General features: G+C 46.3%; 1 protein-coding gene across 2 annotated transcripts in view; it reads right to left on the bottom strand.

Annotated features, from left to right (window-relative positions):
* Window positions 1-1,544: 1,544 nt before the first annotated feature.
* LOC116516223 (rho GTPase-activating protein 20-like) overlaps window positions 1,545-19,368 on the bottom strand; it is a 71,572-nt gene continuing 53,748 nt past the window's right edge. For both annotated transcript variants that reach the window (XM_032228650.1, XM_032228649.1), the window contains exons 8-15: window positions 18,838-18,904; window positions 16,428-16,616; window positions 14,047-14,222; window positions 12,569-12,730; window positions 11,426-11,535; window positions 8,071-8,260; window positions 5,358-5,475; window positions 1,545-3,236 (exon numbers count right to left, since the gene is read on the bottom strand). In XM_032228650.1, the coding sequence (XP_032084541.1) occupies window positions 1,558-3,236; window positions 5,358-5,475; window positions 8,071-8,260; window positions 11,426-11,535; window positions 12,569-12,730; window positions 14,047-14,222; window positions 16,428-16,616; window positions 18,838-18,904 (2,691 nt within the window). In that variant the 3' untranslated portion in view covers window positions 1,545-1,557. The remainder of the gene's footprint in view (window positions 3,237-5,357; window positions 5,476-8,070; window positions 8,261-11,425; window positions 11,536-12,568; window positions 12,731-14,046; window positions 14,223-16,427; window positions 16,617-18,837; window positions 18,905-19,368) is intronic.

The raw sequence follows: 19,368 nt of genomic DNA on the forward strand, positions 1-19,368 counted from the left end.
CCCTCCCTGGCTTATAAATGAAAGAGATTCAAGATTAGTCCACAACTATTAGGGGCAAATAAAAATGCTTTTATTTATTTATAAATGAGGGTTTTGCCACAATCCAACTATTTCTGCTACATAATCCTTGTAGTGTGTGTGTGTGCGTGCGTGTTGTGCGAATATCAAGTCCCTTCACTCCCTTGCATTTCTCTCAGCAACAGGACAAAAACAGTTCATATATGCATACATACATAAAAACACCCAACCTTTAATAATTCTCAGAAAATCTTAAACCACAACCTTTCCGCCTTTCTCTGTTTCTGCAAGCTCTACTTCCACCCTCTCCTTCTATTCACTTGGCTGCTTTTCTTTCTCTCGCCCCACACCCTTTTCCTCTAGCCATCCTGGTCTCCTTTCTGTAAACCTGAGAAGGTCCTGGAGGAACCACTCCCCGAATCCCAAATTTTGGAGTTCTAGACCAGTGGTGGGATTACTACCGGTTCTGCAGGCATGGATTTGTGGGCATGGCATGGGAAGGATACTGCAAAATCCCCATTCCCACCCCACTAATCTGCTTTCCAGCTCCATTTTCCTGTTCAGGGCAACAAAAGATCAGCTGGGAAGCAGTGGGGGCAGGGCCAGCCTATTTGCTGGCCCCGTCCCCACTGCCTCCCAGCTGATCTTCTTTGGCTGCCCTGAAGAGGAGAACGGAGCTGGAAAGCAGGTTAGTGGGGTGGGGAGGGAATGGGGATTTTGCAGTAAGCTTTCCCTGCCACGCCCACAAAGCCACGCTCACAAAGCCACACCCACAGAACCGTTAGTAAAAAAATTTGAATCCCACCACTGTGTACAGGAAATAAAACCAGGTTTTCCTGACATGTTCCTTCCTTCTTCCCGCTTGGTGGGGTTTGGGATGATCCACACTTGGCTGCATCTGGAGCCTAACCTTTTCTTCATCTCAAGGACTCAAGGGCTTTGCCAATGCTAGAAGAGCAGGCAAAAGTCACACACAGATCCAGGGACAAAGCTGAAACTTCAAGTGAAGGCAGTGGATAAAAGCCTAAATTGGGAAGAAAAAGAAGTCGGGAATAGCAGCTAAAACTTTTGAATTTCCATGTGATGCATCCAAGAAACAAACTACTGTTAAACAATGAATAACAGCTTTGTGGCATTTTTTTCAATGTGCTTTAAAAAAAAAACCAAAACAAAATGGTGAAAACTCGAAGGGCAAAATTCATTATTAGGTTGGGTGTGACTTTTGAACCAAGCTGAACATACTTTTGTGTATTTTCTCTCCCCTTCCTTCCTGCTCATCTCTCCATGATGTAAAGCTGGAAAACGTACAACCGCTTCAGCTACAAGCAATACACTGGAAATCGTGCTAGACAAACGCTGCCTCAGAGGGACACACTTCCTGTTCTTTGTCCTGGGCAGGAAAAGCTCCTGCTGCTTGAAGGTCCTGCAGGTGGGCCAGCTGAGGCAGCCGTGAGATTCTCCCCACCCCCTATTTTACAGAAGACCTTCACTCACCCACCCTCCCACCCCTCCCTCCTCCCTCCCATCCAGTGCGGGCCCTTAAACAAAGGTCTCCTCTGCCAACATGAAGCTTTTGTGCTCCTCGGATTGGATGCTGGGGCAGGACTGGGCTCTAAGCCACTCGACTCTGCCCCGGATCAGTTCCTTCTCCACCATTTCTGCTCCTGTTGGGGCAAAGTCTTTGGGGTTGTCCTGGCTGAAATATTCCCGGACTGTGTTGCGAATGGAAGCTGGGAGAACGAAGTGGAAAGTGCCACCGCCGGGCTTCTCTTCCGAAGGCATCAGCAGCTGCCCTGGGTCTTCCACCAGAGCAGCCCTTTGTGGAAGATTCTCCTGTGACGAGCGGCCCACAGATCCTTGGTGGTACCTCCTTGAAACGGAATGGAGTACCAAAGGAGCGTTTTGTCCATAAAAGACTGTCTGGGGAATATGAACCCGTAGAGTCGGCAGACTCTTGGAAGTGCCCTCACTGCTACTGTGTTTTCCATCTGAGCTGCTACCTTGGTTGCTAACAGTCACAATTGCTTCCTCTGGTACCCCTGGGGAATCCCTCGGACTTCGCTCTTTGGGGGCCATGTACACTGTTATCTTGGTGCGCTTCAAACTCCCTTGATTGTGAAGAGCAGGTGCTACACATTTGACCTCTAGGTGCTTCACAGATTTCTCTCTCTGTACATACAGGTTCGCTGGAGCAGAGCTCCCAGGAATATGGTGCCTGCGTTCAGGGTCTTCAGAACTGTGTTTCCCAAGAACCAGAGAGGGCATCTCGGTGGTCTCCTGCTGGTTTTTGTCCCAGTTGTCCTCATTTCCTAGATTTCCAGTCATCCCAAGGGGCATGAAAACCTGCCCCTCACCTCTGCCATCGCTCTCCTGTTTATCCTCTATTTGCCTGACACTGTTGTGGCAAAAGTCCACAGTGCCAGGGCCTCGGGGCAAAGGAGGAGTAAAGGGCTTGTGCCATCCTTTCGTGGGCTTCTTAGGCTCTTTGGAGGACAAAGCATGGATCCTGGTGGAAGTACCAAACATGAAGGGCAGGTTTGAGACATCCATGGGGCTGAAGGCAGAGGACTCAGAGCAATAGGAGAAGGCACTGTCTAGGGAGCTTAAGGAGGAGGCTGAGGGAGATGTGGTGGTGGAGGACAGGCTGGAGAAGCTGGACCGGTTGGAGAGGCTTGTTTTCTGAGTGCTGCTGACCTTCTTTGCTGCATGGCTGCAGAGAGGTGACCTCCAGAAGCTTTGCCTTGCTCTGCTCAGCCCGGGGCTCAAACCTTCATCAATGAGCTTCTGACTCTCCAGCTGCAACTGCTTGAGCCGATGGATGTAATCGCCGTGACTATGCATGATGGTGGCATCACAGCTGGATTGGCGGGCCACTGGCTCATGGTCCTGGGCAGGGAACTGAGAGCTGAGGCAAACACTGGGCTCCGAGGAGCATCGGTTCCTTGCAGGGCTGAGCGAACTGATGGAGCTGAGGGAGCAGAAGGAACTTTCTTCTTCGAGGAGGTCATAACTGTCAGTACTTGCATTCTTGCTGGCTTTATTCTGGTAGCAAGCAGTGATCTCACTGAACAAGTCCCAGTCTTCTTGTTCCTCACTGAGAATCAGCCCTCCGGATGGGCTGAAGAGGCCGTCATCTCCATCAAGTCCATAACGTTGTTGGCCTCTTTCTTGGTAAGAGGTTGCATATTCCATCTCATCCGAGGAATCATTGTGCTGAACTGCAGAATGAAGAAAGACTGTTGAAGGACAGAAGGTGGTATCTATGGGAGCATTTGTTGCCTAAGCCTGCTCAAGAGGTTTCTTCCCCAAACCCTCAAAACTTTAACCTTAGGATGTCTACTCTCAGTCTCAACCCATCCCTAAGAGGTCTGTAAGGGGTGGGCATTAGCGCACCCACGTGCCTACCGTCCCTGTCATAACGTTCCCATTTATTCATATCCATTTCATGTTTTCAAAATTATGTTTATATTTATATATGATATCTCATACATGCTTGATGAATAAAGGTAAATGATAAAAAAATAAACCCAAAGTGAAGATACCTCAATAGCATAAAAATTTTCACAGGGTTGCACCTTAATGTTAATTATGCAGTTTGAATGATTAAAGTATCAGGCAATGGCTGACTCAGTAGAATCATCAAGCATTAAAAAAAACCAGCACATCTGGCAAAGAAAGAAGCTGAAATCCTCCCTTTATCTGTCTGATTGTCTGTTCACGCTTAAATGTGATATTTCTTTGCTAGTTTAATCTTGGATCTCTTGGTTTCTTTGTGCTTCGCATCAATACGACTCAGGCACAAATTTATCAGCACAAATGCAACACAAATGTAACAAAGGCAACATTAAAAAAATGGCTTTCTGCCTGGATAGCTCCTAGGGTGATCCGATAGACAGAAAAAGGGAAGCAGTATGCTCCCTCCCATATCTGGGCATACCAGGGATTGTGACACAATACATACCTATTTCCCTGGCTTAGCTGATAAAGGAGGAGAGCCTGTGGCTTAGTGGCTAACACAACTGTTTTAGATCACACAGACTGGGCCTCCTCCGAATCCCATCTGCCAGTCAATGCCGACTGGCGACTACACGGAGGAGAGCCTTTTCTGTTGCAGCTCCGACCCTGTGGAACGATCTCCCCGTTGAGATCCGTACCCTCACCACCATCCAGACCTTCCGCGCAGCCCTCAAGATCTGGCTCTCCCAGCAGGCCTGGGGATAGGTTCCCAATTCACCCGCCCGAGTGTTGATTGCTGAACGAAAGTTGTGTTTTACTATTTTTCTTTGTTCACATTTTGTTTTGTTTTTTGATACTGCACTCCCCTCCCTCGTGATTGTAAGCCGCCCTGAGTCCCCTCAGGGAAAAGGGCGGCCTATAAATCTTAATAAATGATAAAAAATCTTAATAAATGAACTGCCTGATATGTAATATAGCCCAGGTTTGAATCCCAGTAAGGTTATGGTTAGCTGATGAGAGCTAAATAGCTTGAAACAGATCTATACTAGTCTCCCTATATTTATTTATCAGCACAAATGCAACATATATATACCACACCCATATATATGTATGGGTGTGGTAAAAGTCAAGGTGGTAGCCCCACCCTCTTTCCATGTGTACTGACCATGCATTGCACATAAAAAGAGGACAAGGTTTCAATCATACAGTTGTAGCACCTTCCTTGATTTTTTTCCAGATTCCCTCTGCAATTGGTCCTGTGCTTGTTACTTCCAAAATATTTTATTTTTATTCTCTTACATACCATTTTAAGTATACATTCATATACTTGTTATTCTTTTTTACATTTGTCATTCTTATACATTTGCTATTTCATTTAATAGGTTATAATATACCGTTTGGGTTGCTTTATTTACCTTCCCTTCTGCCTGTTGTAACACCATCTTATTTTCCCTTTCTTTTCTCCCTCCTACTCTTCCTCTTCCCCTTCCTACCCTCTCTCCTTCTCTTTCTCTCCCTTCCATCCTCCACTCCTTACCTCTTTCTTCTCCCCCACCTCTTCCTCTCGTCCTCTCGTCCTCTCTCCCTTTCTTTTTCTGTTGTTATAGGTGTCTCTTTCAGATCTCAGTTTATGTTTCCTTGGGATGGTATTTCCTCAAACCCAAATATAATTTAGTATCATTTCTTATACCCTTACCTTTGCTAATCTACCCTATGTTTTTTCCCCTTTATATCTTGCTCTTGAATATATACTTGTATATTTAATATTTTCTTTTCTGTTTTCCCCTTCTTGGCCCTGCTCTTATTAATGCTGTTAAATGTGGCCCATATCTTTGTGTACCTGGAAAAGATAAAATGAATGAATACTCTAGAAACTGCCTTACCTAGCAAGTCATCCACACTTCGGGACTTCTTCTTCTCTGGCCTTTGGAACAGGGAAGAGATGTCCCCTCCAAAAATTTCAGCAGAGTTCTCAATTAGGAATTGCACCAACATGGCCACCTACCAAATGGAACAGTTCCAGATCAGAATGGGAGAAGCAGCCTCTCAGAAGCAGAAGTGGTCGCACTAGGAACACCGAGGAAGACAACGACCCAGTTTGCATAACAGGCTACGCCAGGATGTGTGGTCAGTTTTTGCTTATCTAACAATCCAGATTTATGCAGGTTGAATGTAAATGGGAAGCAGGACATAATAGAATAATGGAAGAGACCTTGGTGGTCTTCTAATCCAACCTCATGGTAACCAAGTGCTAAGGCAGGACCTCCCTCAGACCCTCCCTCACTCTCATTATAATCTCCTTCCTTCCTTCCTTCCTTCCTTCCTTCCTTCCTTCCTTCCTTCCCTCCCTCCCTCCCTCCCTCCCTCCCTCCCTCCCTCTTCATTCTCTTTCCTTCTTCCTTCCCATCTTTCCTTATTTTTCTTTGCCTTTCCTCTTTCCCTTTCTCCTTTCCTTCCCCTTCTTGGATGTTCAATTACAAAAGGGGAAACATTTCTAGTTCAACCTCTAATGCATCAACTCTAATGCCAGACTGACTCCAGCCCTGGCTAAATTGTTGAGGCCCAGAAGCCCAACTCTCTTCATTTCCAGCCATTCCCATGGATGGCCAGGATGATCTGGAGCGGCTGCTCATATTTCAGCCTGCCTGGGTTGCAGGTTGGGCAAGTCAGATTTTCATCATGCAATTTGACTCTCTGGGCTCTTTGAAAGTCAACTTTGAACACGCTGAAGTTGTTTAAATGCAGAGTGGCCTTCAACAACTTTGACCCCCCATTTTTCTGTCCCAAACCTCCATCTACTCAAGGCTTGCCCAGTGGGCTATGGAGGAGGAAAGAAACGTTTCTAGGTTCTATCATATCTGAAGACCTAAAATGGACACCTAACATCAAAAACATTATAGAAAAAAGCACAACAAAGAATGTTCTTTCTGCGCCAACTCAGGAAGCTCAAACTGCCCAAGGAGCTGCTGATTCAGTTCCACAGAGGAATTATTGAGTCTGTCATTTGCACCTCCATAACTGTCTGGTTTGGCTCTGCAACCAAACAAGACAGACACAGACTTCGGAGGAGAATCAGAACTGCAGAAAAAGCAATTACTGCCAACCTGCCTTTCACCTGTATATTGCACGAGTGAAAAAGGGGGCCGTGAAAATATTTGCAGACCCCTCGCATCCTGGACATAAAGTGCTTCAACTCCTACTCTCAAAACAATGCTATAGAGCATTGTACACCAAGACAACTAGATACAAGAACAGTTTTTTCCTGAATGCCATCACTCTGCTAAACAAATAATTACCTCACCACTGTCAAACTGTTCAGTAAGGCTGCATTACTATTATTCTTAGTCTTCTCATTGTTCCTATCATTCATCTCCTCCCATTTATGACTGCAGGACTGTACTTTTGTTGCTTGTATCCTGACAATTTATATGGATATTGATTGCTTCCTGACTGCTTATTTGTACCCTGTGACTATCATTAAGTGCTGTACCTTATGATTCTTTACGGATGATGTATCGTGTCTTTTTATGTCCACTGAGAGCATCTGCACCAAAGACAAATTCCTTGTGTGTCCAATCACACTTGGCCAATAAAGAATTCTATTCTATTCTATTCTATTCTATTCTATTCTGTTCTGTTCTGTTCTGTTCTGTTCCGTTCTGTTCTATTCTATTCCTTAATTCTATTCTATTCCTTAATTTCATTCTATTCTATTTCTTAATTTCATTCTATTCTGTTCCTTAATTTCATTCTATTCTCATTCTCTTCTCATTCTTTTTTTTTTTATCAATGTGTTTTTATTTTTTTCCATTTTCATTTCGTACAGTCACATATATACTGTGCATGACCGGGGCCATATAACATTGAACAATAAACACAGCCATTCCTCTTGTCAACAATACCCCCCAAAATAGAAACCCAATGTACCTCTTCGACCCTCCATACACCCTTTCTTTCACCCCCCTCCAACTTTCCATCTTCCCTCCAACATTCCCCTCTACCCTACTTCCCCTCCCCCTCTACCACTCCTCTCTCCCAGTACACTCCCTCCCTTCCTTCTCACCCTCCCTCCCATCCTCTCTCCCACCCTCTCTACCCCTCTTTCTTCTATCCCTCTACTCCTCCCTTCGGTGTATTTCTACTATCTGTTAATATATTCAGCTTGTCCTATTTTTACAGTGAAATTAAAGAGCAACAGTATACAAGTGCAGTCGCGTTACTTTAAAATCTAACACATACTATATATCCCCCCTCCCCCCCTCCCCCTTAAGACCCCCCCTCCCTTCCCCCCCCCGACTTCCCAGAGCCCGTACACGGTATAGGTTTTTAACAAATACAGTCTAAAATATATTAAGACAAAGGAAATAAAAAAAAGAAGTTAATAACATCTCTGCATTAAACTCAGCTTTTTCCTGTTGCACTAACTTTAAGCAGTTTAGATTATTCCTAATCTTAAACATAGGCTATCTGTAATTTCTTAGTCATTCTCTTCTCATTCTTATTCTTATTCTAATCTATTCTAAGAGAGGAAAACCCCTCTTCCTTTGGGATCAAGTGACTCTTGGGAAAAGCAGATTTGAGGATAGATGAGATCACCTTCTTGGTTGACTTGCTTTCCTCCTCGGGTCCAGTGGGACTGGGGAGCCACAACATGTTGGGGGCGATGCAAAGAGCCAGGTTGAAGGCATTCATCTGATTCTCCATCGCATTCTGCTCAATACGGTGCAAGACTCCAAAGAGGTGCTTGAGCAAAACGAGGTTGGCCTCCGGAAGCTGCTTCACCAAGCTGCCCAAAGAAAAGAGACCAAAAAGAACCATTGGGGAATCCTATGTGCTCAGTGGGTCATCAGCATAGATATTCCTCAAGCACACTGCTTGGGTGCTTGAGGAATGGAATATGGAGCCTCCCCCGTGTGGGAGTCTTCAGCAGAAACTGGATATCAGCCCTGCAAGCCCTCTTGGGCATTGGATCTCCAGGCCTGCCCCATTTAGTCTGTGGGAAACTGGGAGGGGGGGATTGTATGGAGCTGGGCAGATATATAGTCATAATAATATCCCTTTCTCCGAGAGTCAAGGACATTCTGCCATGCACCTGGAGAGGTGTGACTGGGATGCATCTCCAGTTGGGGCAGTGCTTTGATTGGACCATGTGATGGACATGTGGGTGTTGGGTAGCTGTTTGGTCTTTTGGGTAGGGAAAACCTAGAAGCTTTCAGATTTGGGTTTTTTCAGATGTGCCAATAGGACATTTCTAAGTCCTATGGAACTTTGAGGAACTTCAAGCCTTGGAGTCTTCTATCATTGGGGGTGTTACTTGGAACCCTGACATTGGACTGCTGGGGAGAATTCCAGGAACCTGAATGCCAAGAGGAGAACTCGAGAAGCCTGTCTTGTCCCTCCTGCTGGTGGAGAAAAAAAGCCATTGCTTTGTGATCAGGAAGAGAGTTCCTGCACAGTGGCAGAATGTTAAAATATGAATGACTGGGAGAAACATGGGAACAAGGTCAGCCAATGAATAGGCATAGCAACTAAGTCAGCCAATGGGAGCTTACTTTACTTTACTTTTTTTTTTTAACTTTTATTAAACATTTATAGGCCGCCCTTTTCCCTGAGGGGACTCAGGGCGGCTTACAATAATAGGGGAGGGGAGTGCAGGACAAAACACAAAAAGAAAATGTGAGTAAAAATAATTAGCGGTAAAACACAACATTCACTCAACATTCGGGAGGGGCGAGAGTAAAGTCCTATCCCCAGGCCTGACGGGATAGCCAGATCTTGAGGGCTGTGCGGAAGGCCTGGACGGTGGTGAGGGTGTGGATCTCCACGGGGAGATTGTTCCATAGCGTCGGGGCTGCAACTGAGAAGGCTCTCCTCCGCGTAGTCGCCAGTCGGCACTGACTGGCGGATGGAATTCGGAGGAGGCCTACTCTATGCGATCTGATGGGACGAAGGGAGGTAATTGGCAGAAGGCGGTCTCTCAAATAGCCAGATCCACTACCATGGAGCGCTTTATGAATGGTAAGTAGGACCTTGAAGTGCACCCGGAGATCAACAGGTAGCCAGCGCAGCTCACGGAGGATCGGTGTTATGTGGGCGAACCGTGGTGTGCCCACAATCACTCGCGCGGCTGCATTCTGGACTAGCTGAAGTCGCCGGATGCTCTTCAAGGGCAGCCCCATGTAGAGCACATTGCAGTATTCCAGCCTAGAGATCACCAGGGCTCGAGTGACTGTTGTGAGGGCCTCCCGGTTCAGGTAGGGCCGCGACTGGCGCACCAGGCGAACCTGGGCAAATGCTCCCCTGGTCACAGCTGACAAGTGATGGTCAAAACTCAGCTGTGGGTCCAGGAGGACTCCCAAGTTGCGGACCCTGTCTGAGGGGTATAAATTTTGACCCCCCAGCCTGAGTGATGGAACGTTGGCCAAATTGTTGGGAGGAAAACACAACAGCCACTCGGTCTTGTCCGGGTTGAGTACCAGTTTGTTAGCTCTCATCCAGTCTTTAACAGCCTCAAGACCCCGGTTCATCACGTCCACCGCTTCATTGAGTTGGCACGGGGCGGACAGATACAACTGTGTATCGTCCGCGTATTGATGGTATTTTATCCCGTGCCTCCGAATGATCTCGCCCAGCGGTTTCATGTATATGTTAAATAGTAGGGGGGATAAGACCGAACCCTGCGGCACCCCATGAGTTAGGGGCCTCGGGGACGATCTCTGCCCCCCCACCAACACCGACTGCGACCTGTCCGAGAGTAGGAGGAGAACCACTGCAGAACAGTGCCGCCCACCCCCACCTCCCGCAGTCGTCGCAGAAGGATACCATGGTTGATGGTATCGAAAGCCGCTGAGAGGTCAAGGAGAACCAGGATGGACGCGTGGCCTCCATCTCTGGCTCTCCAGAGATCATCGGTCAATGCGACCAAAGCGGTTTCTGTGCTGTAACCGGGCCTGAAGCCGGACTGGAAGGGGTCAAGATAGTTAGCTTCCTCCAAGGTACGCTGAAGCTGGAAGGCCACCACCTTCTCAACAACCTTCCCCATGAAGGGGAGGTTGGAGACTGGGCGGTAGTTATTAAGAATGGCTGGATCCAAGGACGGTTTCTTCAGGAGGGGTCTCACCACCGCCGCCTTGAGCGCGGTGGGGAGGTGCCCCTCCCGAAGAGAGGCGGTAACAACCGCCTGGATCCAGCCTCGTGTCACCTCACTGCTGTTGGCTTAAACAGATCTGAGTCTGTGCAGAGAATTAGAAACAGAAACTTAAGTAAGAAGTCTGGGCGTGTCTTAGCTGTATTAAGCTCTGTGCTGTGAAACTAAACTTAAACAATCTGCTGCTCTCAGAAGTAAGCTAGCAGTCTGCCTGGGCTTGTCTGCTGATATGAAACTCACTGCTTGGGTTTACTTGGAAGAATCACCTGTTGGTATTGTACACTGATTCATCTATTATTGTGTATATAAAGAAGTTAATGAATCCAGCTGAATCAGTTATCTGATTTATTGTGGTATTGTGCTTCTGGATTTGAATTTATGCAACAAACTCTGACACAGAAGAAGGGTTTTTCTTCCTTCAGACACTGTCTGAACTGACTGATGCAAAAAAGCAGGCCTCCATGTGGAAATGTGCCTTGAGCTGTGGAAAAGGGAAAGGCACAGACCACGGCCAGACCTTGTTAGGTTCATGACTTCACAGGGAAGTGGGATCTTTGATTGCTCAACCCCAGCTCTTAGCAGCTCCGGCCAGTATGGAGATGCTGAAGACATTGTGCAGTGGCATCAGCCAGCTCACAGGTTGCCAAAGCTTACGCAGGATATAACCTCCTTGAGCACCTTACCAAGCAGTGAAATACACATGCTCTGAACAGCTCCATACACGTGATGCCCTGAGCTTGTGAAACCCAACCTCACACAGGTGTCCGTCCCAAGCCAAAGGTTGTGAGAGAAAGCACCACCCACCTCTGGATGGCTTCAATCTTGGGAGCTCGGCATTCCTTATCCATGGCTTCCATCCATAGATTGTGCATGTCTGAGGACAGAACACTGTCAGGTATATTTCGTAGAAAGTCCTAAATTTAAATACAGATATGTAGAGTAGCTTGTTAGTCACACAATCACCAAGTTAACTTTGAGTTTTCTTTGAAGGCACTTTTAATGATTGAGCCTCCAGGAATCAGCAGCCTGGCCAAAGGATTCTGAGGTCACAATTTGACCTCATGTGGATGATGGGTTGCCGTCTTCTTCCCAACTCCCATAAAGCAGTTTGGTACAGCAACCAAACAAGACTCCAACAGATAGTTAAGATTGCAGAAAAAACAACTGCAACCAGCTTGCCTTCTGTAGAAGACCTATTTATTGGGTCAGGAGGAGAATAGGAGGAGGGCTGAGAAAATATCCACAGACCCCTCACATCCTGGACATAAACTGTTTCAGTTTCTCCCCTCGAGATGCCGCTGTAGAGCATTGTGTGGCAAGTCAATTGGACACAGCGGCAGTTTTTTTCCTTGTGCCATCACTCTGCTCAAGTTGTACCGTATTTTTTGGAGTATAAGACTCACTTTCCCCCCCACCCTAAAAGTGGGTGAAAATTTCATTGAGTCTTATAGACAGAATACTGGCCTGTTTTTGGTGTCCCACGCCCTCTGGAAATTCTTTCCCTTGGATGGCTACCTTTTCTTTCTTTTTCCCTTCTTTTCTACACTTTTCTCTTCCCTCCCCTATTTTTCCTATTATTTGCAAAGGGTTATTTGTCATCTAGTTACTAGAGGAGAAATTGTGTCCACTGGAGCTTAGAATCTTTTGTAAAGGATTTTTAAGAGGCTCTGAGCTGCTCTACCTAAAGACATCTTGTTCTTCTACCTTCATTTCAGCATTTCTGGGATAATACATATTTCTAGTCTTTCAGAAATATTTCTAAAGTTCTTTGAAATTCTTCTATTTCCTCAAGGCAATGAACATCCACCTTTGCTTTAAAGCATTTACTTTAATCAAAATCCATCTTTTGTTATTTTATATATGGGTTAGGAATTATGGGAACTAGCTTTCCATGAACTCTGAATTCCCACATCACTCTTAACTGACTCCTGTGGCGACCCACTTTACCGTAATGATCGCAGCCGCCACGAAGACAGATTCGCCGTCCACTTGAACATCATCACCCGAGTTGAGCTTCTCTTTCAGCTCCTTGCAATTTTTGGCATTGGCAGAGCGCCTGAAGATGCCCCGGGTGGAAGGACCTTCGTGGTAGAGCAGATACAAAATGTCCTGCAGGTGGTGAAGGCAAAGAACACACTGTCACTGTAATACTTCTCTAAAATTATTGTGCTGTTTCTGGTTGGGAAATTCTGGAGGTTAAAGTCCTCACATCTTAAAGCAGTTGAGGTTGAGAAACACTGCTCGAAGGGTTTATCTAAGAAATCCAGTTAATGAAAACTGGAGAAAGCAAGAGCCAAATGACAATGGTGCCATTTGCTTCTTCCAGAGGGTAGGAAGTAAGACTAGAGGCAACTCTTAGTGTCCCCTCCCTTTGCAGTAGGATCTGGGGTGGAGTCACCCAGCAGAGGTGGTATTCAGCCAGTTCTGACAGGTTCTGGAGGACCAGTAGTGGAAATTTTGAGTAGTTTGGAAAACTGGCAAATAGGCTGGCCGTGCCCCTGCTACCTCCCAGCTGATTTTCTTTTGTTGCCCTGAACAGGAAAATGGAGCCAGAAAGCAGGTTAGTGGGGTAGGGAGGGAATGGGGATTTTGCAGTAACCTTCCCCTGGCATACCCACAAAGACATACCCACAGAACCAGTAGTAAAAAAATTTGAATCCCACCACTGGCATCCGGTCTGTTTTATCCATGTCTTCAGCTGAGCTTTAGTCTCCACTCAGGCAACCTCAAGAGTGAAGCTGCCTCCATGCTAGAACTACAGGGAGAGCACTAGCCTCTCTCCTCACCCCCGCCCCCAGGATTAGAGCTCCCACGCCTTCCTCTCCAAATAGTAGATGCCCTTAAAGGGATGGGAGAACTGGGTTGTGTTGGAGTTTTCATACAAACATACTCCCCTCAAATCAGAGGTGGCAATCAGCAGGTTCTGACTAGTTCCGGAGGACCAGTAGCGGAAATTTTGAGTAGTTTGGAAAACCAGCAAATACCATCTCTGGCTGGCCCCACCCCATCTATTCTCTGCTTCCTGAGTCCCAGATGATTAGGAGGTAATGGGGATTTTGCAGTATTCTTCCCCTGGAGTGGGAAGGGAATGCAGATTTTGCAGGGTCCTTCCCTTGGAGTTGGGAGGGAATGGGGATTTTGCAGTATCCTTCCCCTGGAGTGGGGAGGGAATGGAGATTTTGCAGTATCCTTCCCCTGCTATGCCCACCAAGCCACTCCCACCAAGCCATGCCATGCCTACCAAGCCACACCCACTGAACCGGTAGTAAAAAAATTTGAATCCCACCATTGGTTCCCACACCTTCCCCTCCACAATGGCAGAGGCCATTAAAGAGATGGGAGAATTGGGTTGTGTTGGAGTTTTCATGCAAACATGCCCCCCTCCAACCCAAACTCTGGTAGGTAAGCCGAGAAGCACATCTTACCATGATGGGCTTGGGAAGAGTTCCATCTGGACAGACCGATGTTAAGGACAAGCCAAAGAGTTTTCGGGGGTTGGTTGGGGACTGAGAAGCAGGGCTACCGGTCGGGGTGCTGACACTTCTCCGAAGAGCCCAATCGATCAGCGATTTCTTGCGCTTGGAATGTTTCTGCAAAGGGGCTGAGAGCACAAAGGGACATGGGTGCATGTGGTCAAATGGCCTTTTGCACTTCAGGGCAGCTGCTGGTCAAGAAGACTGGTGGTTAAAAAGGAACAACCGAAGCCATTAAGGCAGCTCATGGAAACCTGGGTGGTGGATGTCTTGTCTGATGAATGTGATGCATTACTGCAGTTTTACCCTATTTATTGTCCCATTTTTCTCTTTGCTAGTTCAAGGCAGTTTACATGGGGATTGCCTCTCCTTTCCTACCCACAATAACTCTAACCCTGCCTGCTGGGTTGAACTGAGAAAGAGCAGCTGTTCAAATCTGTCCAGGAAGCTCTATCTCAGATCATCTTCATCACCCCAAGAGCATCCCACAGTATTTTTATTTAATTGGATTTCATCCCATTCCATCCACATTTTTAATCAAGGTAAAAATATCAAAAAACTCACGATCAAACACCGAGCTGTTTCCTGGGGAGCTAAAACCAGCAGGGCAGCAAGAGGGTTGAACTTGATTGGAAAAGACAAGATACTCTCATACCTTAAGATTCTTGATGGATGTATCTTGTCTTTTTATGTACGATGAGAGCATCTGCACCAAAGACAAATTCCTTGTGTGTCCAATCCCACTTGGCCAATAAAGAATTCGATTCTGCTCTGTTCTGTTCTTTTCTGTTCTAGTCTAGTCTAGTCTAGTCTAGTCTAGTCTAGTCTATTCCCTATTCTATTCTATTCTATTCTATATGCATCAAAGACAAATTCCTTGTGTGTCTAATCACACTTGGCCAATAAATAATTCTATTCTATTCTCTATTCTATTCTAAAAGTGGTCCTGAGCCAAGAAACCTTCAGTTTTCCCTACAGCTGATTCCTTGATGAACATTTTGTTGTACCTGGAGGTGGAGTTGTTCCCGCTCTTCCTACCCTGCTCCACCCTGCAGAAAGAAATGAGGCTTGCTGATTTGGCACCAGAAGAGGGGACTAAATTGGAGGCTTCATCCCTGGAGCAATTGGGCTGCTCTGCCCTTCAAACAGTCTCAAATTCACAAATAACAGTCAGAAACCCAGTTCTTCCCTGGATCTGGCCTGCTGGAGAAGTCCCATGTCTGCCTGAGAAATCTTTCCCAATAGGGCAGGGGTGGTGATATCCTCCTTAGCCTCATTAAACAATAATCCTAGGGAGCATTAAGTCAGCTTGCATGGCCAAAGAGGCTAAAAAGTTGCCAAAAAGGCCATTAATGGCCAGGCAGCAAAGGGTTGGGGCAGCCCAGCTCTCTAGAGTCTATGGGGCTGCTTGGAAGGCTTTCCCAGGTTGTCTTTGCACAGACAGCCATGGCTTCCAGTGGGACGCTGGCAAAGTGAAGAGGGTCTCACACCATGTTGAGAAAATGGCCTTAAAGTGACTGTGGGAGTGTGTTGAACATGGGTGTTTCACTCTGTGGCTCTGAATATTTTCATAAGCTGGGCCACATTATAACAGGAGACAGGTTAACAGATTAACAGAGTCGGAAGGGACCTTATAGGTCATCTATTCCAACCCCCTGCTGAAGCAGGAGACCCTACACCATTTCTGACAAATGGCAGTCCAGTCTCTTCTTGAAAGTCTCAAGTGATGAAGCTCCCACAACTTACAAAGGCAACTTCTGTTCCATTGGTTAATTGTTCTGACTGTCAGATAATTTCTCCTTATTTCCAGGTTGAATTTCTCCTTGGTCAGTTTCCATCCATTGTTCCTCGTCTGGCCTTCAGGTGCTTTGGAAAATAGCTTGACCCCCTCCTCTCTGGGGCAGCCCCTCAAATATTGGAAGACTGCTATCATGTCTCCTTTGGTCCTTCTCTTCACTAGACAAGCCATGCCCGATTTCTGCAACCGTTCTTCATATGTTTTAGTATCCAGTCCCCTAATGACCCTGGTTGCTCTTCTCTGCACTTTTTCTAGAGTCTCAACATCTTTTTTATAGTGTGGTGATCAAAACTGGATGCAGTACTCTAGGTGTGGTCTTACTAAGGATTTAGAGAGTGGTATTAGTACATGATCTTCATTGTATCCCTCTGTTAATGCAGTTTAGGGTTGCATTGACTTTTTTGGCTGCCACTGCACACTGCTGGCTCAATTTTAGGTGGTTGTCCATTAAGACTCCAAAATCCCTCTCACAGTTACTACTATTAAGCCTGGTTTATTAAAACCTCACTCTTCCTCCCAGCAAGTGAGATCTCACCTCTTCGCAACTGCACCGGAACCTGGGGTTTGGGCTTCAGGATGAACTGGCACCTCCGGTCCCTGGGCAGCTGGTCCAGCAGTGATGTTTCATACTCCACAGGAAGCAGCAGGTCATTGCTGGGGCCTCTCATCTGGTCAACGGAGCCTCGGAGGCAACCCAGGATAATGCTGAAGGGATGCTCATGTCCTGTGGCAACAACAGACTGCTGGTGTCAACTGCTGAAAGCAAAGAGGCCTGGCGAGGTTTAAGTTTGGGAAATAAAAAGCAGCACACAGGGATTTTGACTCACTGGGATTCTGGTCCACATGACCAGAAATAGTCTGAGCCTAGACATCACCTTCCCCTCCATGTCTAATGCCCAGGGGAAAGAGATCCAACCTATCAGCCCAGGAAGAAGGCCCGTCACAGTTACTGGTCAAATCAAGTCAGGGAATAACTTTCAGTCCTCAGAGGTCCAATTTTCTCACTGGCTTAACCCCATTCACTTTAAATTGCCATAAACCAAATTACCATATTTTTCAGAATATAAGACGTGCCGAAATATAAGATGCACCTAGCTTTTGGAAAGGAAAACAAGGGGAAAATATCTGCCTCTGCCTCCCAGCAATTTTCCTCCTTGCAACAAACAGCAAACAGTACAGACAATATACACTGTTTGTAGTGTTATATTTCAGACTTTTAACAGATGCTGTTAAAAGTGATGTGCTTTTTGGAAGTATAGTTATTCCCTGCTATTTAAAAGAATAGCATTTTTTAAAACAATAGCACTGGGCCTCTTCAGATCAAGCATTTATTTTAAAAAGCTTCTTCATTTTGTTATGTTGTCTAGAACAATAATAAAGCAGTCTTTAAAAATAAGTCTAATAATTTGAACATTCCATAGGCATTTATAGTTGTTGACTTATCTCCTTGCAGCAAACAGCCTGATTAGCATAAGAAAAAAAATCTGCCTTTACCTCCGAGCAATTTGCCTCCTGGAGAAACAGCAAGTTTCACTTTCAATTTCTCCTGATCATCAGCTGTTTCAAGCTGCAGGGATTGCTATAGTCTATTGCAGCCTCCCCAAGCCCCAGTTTGCTGCAAAGAGGTAAATTGCTGGGAGGCAGAGGCCAAAGAGTAAGTGATGGTGGGTAGGTGGGTGGGCTACATTCAGTGTATAAGACACACCCACATTTTCATCCTCCTTTGGGGGGGGAAGATGCATCTTATACTCTGAAAAATACGGTATTCCATCCAGGCATGAAATCCTCTTACCTTTGCTACCGGTTCAGAACTGGGAGCGCAAGCACTTGCTTTGCTCATGCACGACCAGGGGTGGGTTGCTGCCAGTATTACTGCCAGTTCGGCATGCACAATTTTTTGCATGTGCACGCTCTCTTTGATCACACGTACACCAAACACACGTTCCACGTGCATGTGCATTTGCTCCTAAAACGGTCTGTGCATGTGCCCGTTAGTAAAGGAAAAAAATATTTTTGTAATGAAGATTGTTCTGTGCATGCACAGAGCTGAAAATCAAGATAGTGCCACCACCGATAGAATTGCTTCGGGGGCATGGCAGGCTGAGTTACTACCTACTCGACCAAACCGGTCCGAACCGGTAGGAACCCACCTCTGTGTGTGATGCTTCTGTGCATGCCCAGAACTTTCTGCGCATGTGCAGCACGTCTGTGATGACGTCTAGGTAGGTGGGCGGAGCATCCCGCCACCACCACTAATGCTCGAACTAAGACGAACCAGCAGAATACCACTTGTGATCCCATCCTGAATTGCCCAGAGGACTCCCTGACTGAGTATGAATATTGGCAGAATGACAAGTGACCCAAGCCAGCTGTGTCCAGCTGTTGAGCAAGGAAATGAGATCAGCCTGAAGCTAATGGGGGGGGGAATCTTTCTTTGACAGTAGGACTTTCCTGATAAGGATGTGTGGCTGCAGAGCAAACCGCTCTTTGTGTCACGAATAGATGAAGTCCCATCATTCCCTTGCAAAAAACCCTTCACCATGGATCCACTTCTGAGAAGTTTTCCCACATGCCCTGACTTTAAGAAAGGAGAGATATTCATGTGCACAACTCTTGAAGGAGAAGAGTTCCTTCAAGTGCGAAGACGGGAAATTGTTACTTTCTTGTTTTAAGATGCTGCCAGCCACCCAATAACCGGAATATACATTTTTTCCTGTCAACGGCTTCTGGGCTCCAATGCAGAGGAGAGAACAGAACCAAGCCTGCCAATGCCACCCCTGGCACCCACCCAATTCTCCACTGCAGGGGGTCTCAACTGGGGGTCCATGGACCTGGGGTCAGCAATGTTGTCACAGGGCTCTGCGATGGGATGTGGAAATTGAAATGGAAGAGGGGTAAATATTAAAGACCAGAGGTCCTCCATTCAAAAAAGGAAGAGTTCTTACCAATCAGAGGGTATGCAGGATTGTCCCTTCCTGAGATTACCCAGAGGTGATAGTCGCTTGGTCTGCCCTGGGAACGGAAAGATAGAAGAATAGTAAAGATCAAGTTGTAGAAGGAGGAGAGCAATTGGACGCAAAACAATAGAAAGAAGAATAAGCAGGCCATGCCTGGAAGGAGGGAATCAGGAAACCCAGGGTTATAAATCTCATGGAATCTGCCTGGTGAAGATCATCTCTGTGCACCTTGGTTATGCTCCTAAGTAACAGCCTCTGAGGCACTACCGCGTTCCGACATGCAAACAGGTCACCTCTTTGCACGACTAGAGACTTCCTTACAGTGGCCCTCTCAAGAAACAAACTTCCCAGCTGTCCTCACACAGAACATTTGACCATCCATTGGCTTAGCCGGGCCAGACCAAAGATGGCCACATAGGACAATACTTGTGAATAATTGCTTCTGCACAAGTTACCTTAATAAGTTATGCTATGATTTATGCAGGAGAACCATCTGTTTGTTTGTGAAGTATCTAGCGC

Source organism: Thamnophis elegans, chromosome 12 (genome assembly GCF_009769535.1).
Source record: "Thamnophis elegans isolate rThaEle1 chromosome 12, rThaEle1.pri, whole genome shotgun sequence".
Classification (NCBI taxonomy): Eukaryota; Metazoa; Chordata; class Lepidosauria; order Squamata; family Colubridae; genus Thamnophis; species Thamnophis elegans.